The sequence below is a fragment of the Microtus ochrogaster genome, unplaced genomic scaffold, assembly GCF_000317375.1.
Source record: "Microtus ochrogaster isolate Prairie Vole_2 unplaced genomic scaffold, MicOch1.0 UNK1, whole genome shotgun sequence".
Taxonomy (NCBI): Eukaryota; Metazoa; Chordata; class Mammalia; order Rodentia; family Cricetidae; genus Microtus; species Microtus ochrogaster.
In genome coordinates, this window is record NW_004949099.1 from 33,278,938 (window position 1) to 33,291,119 (window position 12,182).

The following is a 12,182-nucleotide window of genomic DNA, read 5'->3' on the forward strand; positions in this document are numbered from 1 at the left end:
CCAGCCACCCAGCCACCCAGCCACCCAGCCACCCAGCCACCCAGCCACCCAGCCACCCAGCCACCCAGCCACCCAGCCACCCAGCCACCCAGCCAGCTGTGGTTTAAGAAGGAAAGAAAGATACATAGAATAAAGAAAGGTAAAAAGCCCAGAGGTAAAATGTAGTTAAAGAGAGACAGGATAATTTAAGTTAGGAAAGCTGGCTAGAAACAAACAAGCCAAACAAAGGCAGCTGGGCATTCATGAGTAAGAATAAGTCTCAGTGTATTTATCTGGGAGCTGGGTGGTGGATCCCCAAAGAGTAGGAAAAAACCCAACTACAGTACCCCACTTCCTCCCCTTCAATAGCTCCTCTACCCCCTCCCCCACTTTTCATTCCCAACTAGATACACTTTTTTTTAAATTAAATCCATTAAGTTTATTTAGTGCTGCTCTATGCTCAGGAGTACAGGGCCCTCCTTTGATGCACAGATACCCACCCTCTCCAGGATCAAATCCTTCAAGAAAACTGACTCTCCCCTCCCCTCATCAGAGCAGGACTTCATGAGTGCCTCCTCTAGCCATGCTCGGACTTGGGCCGGCTTGGTCATGCCCAGGCCTTGTGCATGTAGTCCCAGCAGCTGTGAGCTCATGTTGGTGGTGCTGCTATGCTTGGCAACACTGTTTCACTGAAGATGTCAACCACCTCTGGCTATGAAGATCTTTGTAGCCCTCTTCCTCAATGACCCTTGAGATCTGTGGGGGGGAGGGGTAGGATACAGATGTATCATTGAGAACTGAGCAGTCCACAGACTCTTATTCTCTGCAGGCTGGCCAGTTGTATTAATTGCCAGCTACCTATACAAAGAAGCTTCTCTGATCAGGGCTAGGAAATACATTAATCCATGGAACTAAAGATGAGCACTTAGGAAGCACGCTATTATATGTCATTGGATCCTCTTTAAGAGACCTTTACCTTCTTGTAGCATTAAGCCTAGTCTGTGTTTCCAAACAGCCAAAGAGTGTGTGTATCTGTGTATGTGGGAAGATCCCTTATCTGTTGGTAGAAGGGATGTCTACAGACCCTGAAGCCCAGATCCTGTAAACAAACTGCCTTGGAAGAAGCTGATGCCCTGTGACTTCTTGTGAATGACTAACCATCCCATTCTGTGTGGAGCTTGGAGAATTGTTTAGGATTGTCTTCATCACAGCTGGTCTGAGACACCACATTCTCAGAAACATTTCACAAGCAGTTCAGCTTCAAAAGGCTCATCTCCTGGTCTTGCAGATAGTTGGGCAGAGGTCAAATTTTTTGCCTTTTAAATATTTGAAAACCAGAGTGTAAGATCCTGTCCAATGTAGACCAAACATGAGTTCTGAGTCACTGTAATCCACTTGGATCCCCAGAATTTCCCCTAAAGCTAGAGAGGACAACCAGATCATCAACCTAGATAAACCCAAGTAACACTGGGACCACATTCCAGCTCTGAACAGGGCCAGATGCACCTGTACTCAAGAGCAGGGAGGGAAATGAAGGCAGAAGCCCCAACACGAAATCTACTAGTGTGGGGGTCAAACCACATGCACGGACAGGTCTTCAGACACCGGTCCTCTCAGGGACACAGCCGAGGCATCAATGAGTACTTTCCTCTTTCCTTGTCATCCAAGTGCAGCACTCAGAGGCAGAAGAACAATAAATAAATTTTCTTTCAAGTAAAATGGTCATTTTTAATCATGTTAATGATTAATCAATTAATCAATCTTTCAGGGTCACTTGTTCATCACCCATAGCACATGCCCCCATTTCCCTTGGTGTGCCAGCCCGGCTCTCTCCCATTGAGTTTCTTCTTTCCTGACCAATATATTACACAAACATACACACTCACACATACAAGAGAGGAAGAGGGAGAGAAAGAGAGAGAGAGAGAGAGAGAGAGAGAGAGAGAGAGAGAGAGAGAGAGAGAGAGAGAGAGAGAGAGAGAGAGAGAGACTGGACTATTTACTGACTTCTTCCTTGCCCAATTCTTAGCTGACACGCACCACTTAAGATCCCTAAGAAGCTATTCTCCCCAAAGGCACCATTACGGCCAGAGACAGCGACCTTCATGAACCAGGCCACATGACACCACTCAGCTAACACTGGTGCACACCATCCACTGAGACTGGAAGAGAGCAGAAACAGATGAAATAGCTTTGTCTTGCCAATGCCCATTTCCTGTTGCGTTACAGAGCTCAGCGAGCAAGGCAGTGAGAGCTGAACTTGAGGTGAGATCTCCATTAGTTTGGGATTTGGGCAGGGATAGCCAGTCCTCAACAGAAAGCAGCTGCTTAACTGTCAAATACTCAGTGTCGAATCTCAGATACGTGTGTTGGGCACCGAGTAGCACACTGGACCCTTGCTCCTAACACAGTGGGATTCCCTAAGGCCATATTCTCATGCAAAGGGAATCAAACTTGGGAAGCCACACAGGGAGATAGCCAGTACAATTATTTTTATGGTTCAGGCCCAAAGGAAATCAAATATGTGCCTGTGTCCCAAACTACCGCATGGCCTTATAGCAACAGCCACAGGTGGAAACATCCAAGTAACCAACAGATGAGGAGCTAAAGACACTGGGATACACACGAGAAGGAGTATTCAGCAACAAGGAAGTATGGTGTCGGGTACATGCTACAACAGCATGATTAAACCTTGAAGACACTTTGCTAAGCAAGCCAGCCGCAGACAAAACAACACTTCCAGGAAGCATCTGGAATAAGCAGATTCATACAGAGAGCAAGTTGCTTAAATGTCATCAGACTAAGGGAAGGAGTTGGGGCATAGGGAAATACTGTCTGATGAAGGCGTTTTGGAAGCACTGTGAGTAAAGTCAATGCCACTGGCTTGCGGACATTATATTACAGATTTTAAAAGAGCATGGTAATCTGTAAGTCTCACAGACCTAGCATTATGAACACACACAAAAATATTTAAACCCACTTTATTTTCTTTGCAGTTTTTAATTTTTTATTATTTAATTTTTTTCATTCAACATATTTTGCTTAAATTCTTTTCACTTTCCCAACTCCTTCCAGATCCTCCCCCACCTCTCCACCTTCTAAACATCTCTCTCTCAAAACAAAAAATTAAAATAAAAAATAAACAACAGCCAAAAAATAAGACACTCAAAATAAACCAAAAACACACTTAAGGCAACCCAAAACAAAAGCGCGAGCACACACGATGTCTGCTTTGCACTGGCCAGCTATGCCTGGCCATGGGGACTGCCCTGGAGTGTGGTTGACATACCCAATGACATTTCATTGGGGAAAAATAAATTTTCCCTTTCCTGGAAGGTATAAATTGAAATAGCTTCTGGGTTAGGGATGGGAGTTTGTGTCCATTTCCCTTTTCCATGCTGGGATCATGTCTGTCAACCTCAGTCCAAAACGACCCAGACTTTATCTTTTAACTCACACAGATTATCACAAACATTCCAATATTTCTATGTTTTTATGGCGTATTATCTACATGGAGAACTCCACTTGTAGAATTATTGTTGCTGTCAATAGAGCAGAAGAAGCCACTGAAACAAAAGTAAATTCTTGGGTGCCAAGGGCTGGGGCAGGGATGGAGTATGTCAACCAGAGGTTACTTGACTTCCTTTTCAGATAGATGAAGTTGTTCTGGAACTAGACAGTGGAGATGTTTTAAAAATTCTATTAAATACTCTAAAAGCCATGTTTCAGTGAATACATGTTATACCATGTGAATTATATCTCAACAAAAATGCTATTCAAAAACAAACAGCCTGGTGGCACAAGCTTCTAACCCTAGCTCTTGTAAGACACAGGCAGAAGGATATGGAGCTTAAGGTTAGACATAGAAAGTCCAGGGCGGCCTGTCTTAAATAACAAAATAAATAAACAAGCAAAATTAATTAAGTTTAGACACATAATGCATGATGCTGAAAGTCATGGCAAGGACAAGCAATGTACCAGAAGGCTGCTGGAGAGTAGAGGGTGCCCATTCCTCCAGAGGGGCACCAAGAGCTACCCAAGAACAGGCTAGAACAAGGCCACACTTCCATACGGCTTAGAACTAATCCTAACCAAACTAAACTGTGGACTAAGTCATTAGCCAGAACATGGCTAAGGGAGGAGAGACCAGAGAAAGGCCCCACATCCGGTTATAGAAGCCCGACCTTCAGTTCTTCATCCATGACATCATCACAGCAGAAACAAAAACAAATCTGAGGGCAGGTCCATGAGGCCACAGACGGCTTCCCAAAGGGAGGAGCAGTTTTCTCTTCTAGTTCCTCCCCGCATGAAGTGCTATGGTTTTGATCTGAAATGTCCCCAAAGGTTTTGGTGTTGACGTTTGCTTATCAGCCTTCAGCTATACTTGAAGGTATCAAGGCTGTAAGAGATGTGGCCTGGTGGGAGGATGGTAGGTCATTGGAGCTTGCTTGTCCTTGCTGGCGACATTGGAACACTAGCCCCTTCTTTTCTCTGGGCTTCCCATGGCCATGAGGCAAGAAGCTTTGCTCAACACACACTCCCTGCCGTCATGTCCTGTTTCACCACAGGCCGCAAAGCAACTGAGCCAGCAGACTACAGAGGTAACTAGACCTCTGAAACTATGTAGCAAATAAACCTTCCCTCTTTAGAAGGTGGTTACTGCAGATATTTTGCAACTGAGAGCTGACTAACAATAGAAAAGTAATAGAACAAACTTTATCTGCTCTATTTTAAAACCCCAGCACACAGTTTTCAACTTCCTGGGAAATGCTGTGAATAGCCACCTCATTATAAAGATGAGCGACACTAAGCACAAGCATGTGACACCCCAAGAATTATACCTAGATCATGCTGGGTGTTCATTAACTATTAGGCAATACTCCTGACCCTTTCTAAACTACAAAGGGGTCGGTAGGCTTCAGTGCAGGCCCTGCTGCCCTTACATAAAAATGAAAACACGGGCAGCTCTACAGCTCCTGGGACCAGAGGCTGGAAGCGCAAGGTGCAAAGGGGATGCAAAAGTTTCCCAGCATACTTTCTGATGATGAGATTGTTTTTATTTCAGGAAATTAAAAGGCTAATCCTGCGACTTAAAATGAACACTTAAGCCCTTCTCTATTCGATAAGTGTCTTAAAGCACCATACGACGTTACTGCCTCTCTTTATCTACAAACAACCAGAACCTTTGCCATTAAAAAAAAAATTGGTCCATTTTCCAAAATCTAGGTATACTTTTGAAGCAAAGCTTTTCTTTCCAAACCTTCTGTCCCTCTGCACAAGGCAGGGGTGAAGAGGTCTGGGAAACTGGATGCTGGAAAGAACACAGAGCAACAAGTAGCATCTGTTCCCCTTTTATCTCTACATAGCCTATGCATCACAAGACTGACCCACTGGGCTTTGAACTTGAAACTGAAGGCAGGGAATCATGCGCTGTATCTGTGAGTCAGTGACAGCATGGCAGCTGGCCCTATTAGGTAACCCCACCCCCACCTCAGGTCCTGCCCCTCAAAAGTTGGAATACTGGTACTGATGGAGCCTTAGTCCTAGGATGCTACTGACCAACAGTGACTGACAGCTGTCAAGAACTCTCAATGTCAAAACACAAGACCGATCTTAACTAGCTTTTCACTTCCTTCTTGGTTATTCGGGGATAAGTCAGTCTAAGTCAGATTCTTGTTTGTTTTCATCTCTAGACGCTGGAGTATCTCAGTCCCCCAGTAACACTTGTGAAGTGCTGTCAACATGGCTCCAATGTGCTGCTTTCCCAGATTCTGTGCCTCTCCAACCCCAGTAGCTTGGTGCATATGGGGAGTCGGCAGACACAAAATGCTTGAGACATATCTACTAGGAAGGGGGTGCAAAATCCTGGATTCTGTGTTTCTGGGGACACATATGGACTTTCACTCTGCGGTTTAAGGAATTATTTTTAAGCCTTTCCAATGATAGATACCTCCCACCCCTCTCAACTCTGTTCCTAAAATCTAATGCCTCAGGCATCAATTTAAGTCAGTACCTAACTGGAGGAAAGAGACCCAAGAAGAGGGAGAGGTAGAGACGCTCACTACACAAAGCCCAACCTGAAACCCTACACAGCAGGCTTCACCCGCCCTGGGAGAGCCTAGGGCAGTTTCTAGTCACATCCGGCCCAAAAGGCCCTTCTGGAGCCTCTATTTTCTCAAATGTAAATGGGAATTTTTCCTGAGGTTCCTTTACCTTTACTTTGAGCCTAAAAAGTAAACTCTGGCAAGACATCGTATTTATTCCATGTTTGAAAAGCCTTTCTAAGAGCATGTATTTATGCTCTTAGAAAGAAATTCTACCTCCTCTCCCTGTACACACACACACACACACACACACACACACACACACACAAACAGCATAAGACCACCCACCAGTTAATGTAACAAGGAGGTTTTGTGGGGTTTTAGAAGTCCTTGCCAATCAACCCCTGCTTTCTTCATCCTCTGCCGAAAACCAACGTAACGATTGCCTTGGTTCCCTTGGCGATAAAAGGGTCTATTTTCAACCTTCGCTTGACTCTCAGCTGCCAAGGTCCAGACTTGCTCCTTATGGTGTCCGAGGAGTCCGCGAGTGGCAACTGCATTCCCTATGACCTCCCCAAGCTCCCCGCAGACAGCACAGTCAACCGGGCCTCTGGTCAGTCAGTTTCTGTCATATTCTGGGACCTCGACTTTCTAAAGTACCAGTCTTTCCACAACTAACTTTTCCGTGAGGTAACCCTGGATGCCACCCTTGCCCATCACCCCACTGGGATCTCTCTTCCACATAACACATACTGAGAACATAAGCAAAGCCCTGGAATGTGTCCAGGGCCCCCATATTCAGCAGAAAACGGGGTAAACACAGAGTCAGCGCCACTTCACTTGTTGCCATGACAAACGACCACCTCCGTGAGTTTCCAAACTGTGGAAGCAGCTCTGGTCTGCTGAAGCCTCCTGGCCTGCATCCGCATGCGATCACCAGAGCCTAGGCATGGGCAAGCTGCCGTCAACTGTCCAGCAAACACACAGGCTTCAGCTCCACAGGTCTCTGTGTTGGCCCTGTTCTGCTCCGTCTATCAGAGCCTGGCTGCAGCCTAGCGCTTTGCAATGGCACTGGATACCTCTCCTTTTCCCTGAAGCCTCTATCACTCTCCTGTCGCTACTTATCTTACTCACTACCAGCCCTGAGGACCAGTAAACAAGTGTTTACTAAATTATTCTCCTGCTGGTGGCCATGACGCCAAATGTCATTTCATTAGCAGGATGTTTAGCATGTCGCCAAGTATTTAGCACCTGATATTTCGCTAAACAATTCCCCATGCCTTTTTTTTTTCATCAAAAAATTCGGTTATGCTATCCTCCACAGTGCCCCACATTAACTTAAGCCACAGAAAAGACCGAATCTAAAATCAGACTAAACTGATTATTTTGCTAATCAGCCTTGTTGCTCATGTCTTCAGGCCATGTTTCCCCAGCAGGCCAGGGGCTTTCTTTAGTGGGTACTAGAGTAAATGCATCTTCATTTTTGGGGGGGGGGGAGACAGCGAGAAAGAGCTGGTGTGGATGGCTGCTGGCCAGTAATCCCTGCTTTCGCCCAGAGCCTGAACACCAGGCAGGCAGGATGACTGTAAAAGGAAGAGCGCTCCAGCGGTCACTCTCAGGCCCTCTTAGTCAGGATCTTCCAGAACAACTCCAAAACCAGGGGCAGCAGAATAGATAGATAGAGAGGGGACAGCAAGAGTTGGAAAACAGCAATGAACATCAAGATGGGCTTCAGGGACTTTCTACCCAGGTTTCCAAATCCTCCCTGCCGCCACCCAGCAGGAGATGGCTTAGGCAGAAATCAGCTGGGAAATAAACCCACAGCTGTCTTTGTCCCCCCCTAACACAGCTAAGGAAATGCTGTGGAACCACTGATGAAAACAGGTCAGCATCCCCGCAACCCCTACTTCAGGTTGCCTCAGGCTTGGGGACCTTGGGCCCACTCGTTTTTAGCCTATCCCTCTTGAATCCTGAAGGGAATCAGCGCGAGGCCATGATGTGTTCAGCTGCCCCATCCAAAGGTTCCCTCAAGGCTCTCTCTGCGGGAGTCTACAGACCAGGTAAACAGGAGTCTGAGGTAAGAAAGTGCAATGGAGCCCAGCAATCCAAAGGGGAAGATCCGTGGAGGGACTCGGGGCCTCCTTCATTCTGGAAGGCCTCCAGTGAACAGTGCCATGGAGACACAGGTGTAAGGTCCTCTGCACCAGGCCCTGAGGGAACAGCTTCTCCATCTTCCCAACATCTTTCCTCATCTCCATGGCCCTGGAGACCATGGCCTGACTCTTAAGCCCTGTAGCGCCACCTACTGGAAGAGGCAGAAGTCAGATCTACGGCTGGTCCGGAAGAGTCTGTTCCTGCAAGATTAGGGTCAATTATGCATCCAGGCCCTTGCAATGAACTCCTACTTATACTATGGAGTATATCCAAAGATCAGCGAGGCCTCAGAAACCTCTGTTGGTGTCCCCTTGGGCTCCTTTAGTAAGCCCTATTCACGGAAGAGCCCACCTAAAGCATTTTGGGGTAGAAGAGGCAATTTAACGATCCTAAATCTTTTCCAAGTCTCTAAGAGATGGGGGGGGGGCGGTTTTAGTGGCTCGCCACTGTGTTGACAAATCACTGTTAACCTTGTGGCATCCGCGCTCCTGGGATGAGCCTCTACTCAATGAGAGATTTAAATGGGTAAAAAGATTCCCACAAACCATTTTAAGAGAATGTATTGTCAACATTCCTTTGCATAACACCCAGGGTGAGGTGCACTAAGTCCTATGCAATCTCTTCACCATCATTCTTTGTGTTCTACGGAAATAGATAACTATTGATTCTCTTACACTGTGTGGGTCATTCCCAGGAACAGCGTTTGGAATTTAAAAAGCCCCCTTTCTCCAGCGTCCCCCATGTAACTCGCAGAGAAAGAGAAACTGATGTCAAGTCTTCTTCTAACCTTCCCAGAACGTGCAGCTCTCGGACCATGCGAAAAGAGTTAACTGCGATCACTGTATTATTACTCTACTTTAAATCATTACCACTCTCTTGTATGGCTAGGTGGTTTAAAGAAAAGCACAGCGTGCTTTCCCCCTCTCCTCTGCCTTGTCTTCAGCAGATAGGGGACATTCTGATGTTTTCCTGTTAAATGGTGGAGTATTAAGAAATTCACTTGCTAGCTGGAGCCTACACGGGGTAAGCAGTCCAGAAAAGTGGTAGGCTGGAATGGGACCAGAGCTGCTGGGGCACCAGAAGTGAGTCACAGCTTGGGTGCATAACCTCCAGTCTGAAGCCTGGGAGCAGAGCCCTTCCCTGCCTTGACTCCTGGTTGTTTCGAGGTACCGACTCTGACCGCCACAGTCTGAACCTCTTCCTTCATAGGTGCACGCAGCCCACTGGGGAGCTGTGGGAAGGAGATGTATTCAGTCCTTACAAGCCAGTCAGGAGGAAGAAAACAGCCACCTGGCAACTTATTTGCTTCTCCGCTCTGATTGGTCACCGCTGCTGTTCTGAGGTCATCATTTGGCTCCTGTTCTCCCTGCCTTCGGAAACTCTAGCCCCCAACTATGTTTCATCACCCATGAGTTACTAAGTCAGCCGCTTCTTTCTTGTAAATATTCACACTCCTCCAGGCCTGTCCTTCCCACCTCTACCACCTTCCCCAACCCTCCAAAAAGCCCAGCCAATCAACGAAAAGACGGTGGGAGGCAGAGGGGGACAGGGACCCTGGGGCTCTTTTACCTAAGAACCGCATCTAGGGATGGAGGCAAAAGCGCTCCTGTGAATTATGTAACCGCTGCAGCTCTGAGAGAGAGTACCATCCAGGTTGCTATAGTGGTTGCTGCCTTCCTGCTAGAAAGGTAGAGTTGCTGGCCACTGCCACCTCCTCTTCTCCTACTACATCCTCCTCCAGAACCTATGGGGTGGCTGCTCCTTCAGTTAACACCTGCTCCCTGCAAGGGGCCTGGGGATGATGTTGAGAAGCAAAGTGGCAAAAGAAAGGCAGAGTAAGGAAGTTAGCTAACAAGGGGTTTATTCTACACTTCTGGGAGACCTTGCAAACTATGGGCATAGCTTGCTTTACAAAGATGCCTTGCCCTCGGTAGTAATCGCTAGGGTAACACTACTGAGTTCTCCATCAAGTTGCTTAGACTGAGGACATGGCCAGAACCTGAGCGATCTAGCCCACCTCCACTCTTCAAAAATATCACCCTTTCTTTCGTGTCATCCTGTCCACCTCCTAATCCATCCAGAACTCCAATCAGCTAAGAAAGTGAACAAGGAAGGTAGGTAACTCAGAGTCAGGGATTGCCTTTATGCCATAAAAGACCAGTATCCATGACCCTTGACAAGTCTTTCTTCTTTTTTTTTTTTTTCAAGTCTTTCTTCTTAAGGAGGCCAAAATCCCACCATCGCCACCCAAGATGGGAAGCAGAAAGGCAGTGGGAATCCAAATCAGCTCCTAGATAAAGACCAGGCAGCTAAGCAGCTCCCCAACAGCCCTAATCCGCAAAGGCAATGGCCCTGACCCCAAATGGTGATGATAGGGCAAAGGAGGAAGGGGCTGGATGCCAGGCCTGGATACTACTTCTACAAGGCTGGGCTCTGGAGAGTCACTGCGAAGTAAGCTGGCAAGGGAAGGCACAATGTGGAAGAGCAATGGTAGCTGCTGAGGGCAAAAAGAGAAAGGGAACGGTGGAGGGGGCAGAGAGCCTGTAGAAAGGGCATCCTGAGACTACAGCATGCTTCAGCTTCATCACCTTAATCACTGAGCAATGTCAAAACAGTAACTTGTCGATGGAGACTGAGAAGGAGAGGGAGAAAGTTTCCAGGAAGTGGGGAGTTACCTGGAAGCCTTTCATCATCAGAGGGGGAGCTGGAGACACTTGATGCCCAGCATGGAGATGCTTAGAGAACACTAAGTATGGAGCCTCAGAGCTAGTCACACCCTTTCCTGATTCTCTGAAAACATGAAAAAGCGAAGCCCACACATCTCTGGGCTTCTAGCTGCTTCCATCCTCAGGTGCGAGTCCACACAGGAGTGCCAACAATAACACACCTGGCGTGGGCTCGCTCGGGGTCAATGGCAGTGGAGAGGTGGGCGGTGTTGAGGAGCCCAGGAGCCGAGATGGAGAGAGGAGGCGCGCGGAGACGCACAGCTGCAGCCCCCACCCCCACCCCCCACCCGCGACCTGGAGCGCACCGCCCGAGGAAGTGGCGCCGGGAAGAGTGGACGCCGGGCAGCCTGGGGGGCCACCGGCGCGGGGCTGGTCTCCGCGGGGGTGCACGCGCGCCGCGCGTTCCCTGCCGCGCCCCGGCAGAGCGAAGGACCCCGAAGCCGCCGCTCCCCAGCTGGCCGTGGCCCGGCCGGCTTTCGAGGCAAAGGCGAGAAACGCAGGCAGCGCCGACACTTGGGGAACTTTCCCCCTCGCCCGGGATTTCATGGGAACCACATGCTCCGAAGAAGGCCGGCCGCGGAGGGGGAGGGGCGGGAATTTTCCGCTCCGGCTCGCACGGCGGCTCGGCCGGCTCCCGCGGGCTCCCGCGCGCGGCGTTGGCGCCCCTCGCGCACGCGGCGCGGGCAGCTCCACGGGGACCCGCCGTGGGCAGCTACGGGCGAGCCGGGTGCGGCGATGGGGTCCCGCTTACCTTGGTGGTTTTCCTCCGGAACGTACATCCTCGTGTTTTCATTGACCATTGGCCAAAAACTGCTTGGAAAGGAGAAGCCACAAAGAGGAAGAAATGCAGCAACAGCCGCGAGCGGGTCTGGATGAATCCCTCCTCCGAGGCCGGCGGCGGCTTTCGCGCAAATCGAGGAAGCCGTGGATCCGCAGTATTTCTTGCTCCCTTCGGCTGATTACCTGATCCCCATTATTGCACCAAACACCAAAAACTGCTGCTTTCCACTACCGCCTCCTTTCGTGAGATTGTAATGCATCCTCAGTACATCCGGGCCCCTTCCAAGAATTTAGCACCGCACCTCTGGCGGCTACACCATTTGAAAAAAAAAATAATAATAATAAATGGAGAGGCAGAGCAAGAAGAGGCGCAAAGGCGAGGCAAGGGAGAGCTGCGGGCCCGCGACGCGGGGTGGACCCCGAGCCGCCAGGGGGCCGAGGCGTCTCCGGCCCGCCCAGGGCGATCGCCGAGAGGCCCCGAGCCGCGTTCTTCGGCGAC

At 48.8% G+C, this 12,182-nt stretch overlaps 1 protein-coding gene across 7 annotated transcripts in view; it reads right to left on the reverse strand.

Annotated features, from left to right (window-relative positions):
- Window positions 1–12,167, reverse strand: part of Cacna1c (calcium voltage-gated channel subunit alpha1 C) — a 562,276-nt gene extending 550,109 nt beyond the window's left edge. For all 7 annotated transcript variants that reach the window (XM_026788226.1, XM_026788225.1, XM_013352952.2 and 4 more), the window contains exon 1: window positions 11,655–12,167. In XM_026788226.1, the coding sequence (XP_026644027.1) occupies window positions 11,655–11,703 (49 nt within the window). In that variant the 5' untranslated portion in view covers window positions 11,704–12,167. The remainder of the gene's footprint in view (window positions 1–11,654) is intronic.
- Window positions 12,168–12,182: the final 15 nt, after the last annotated feature.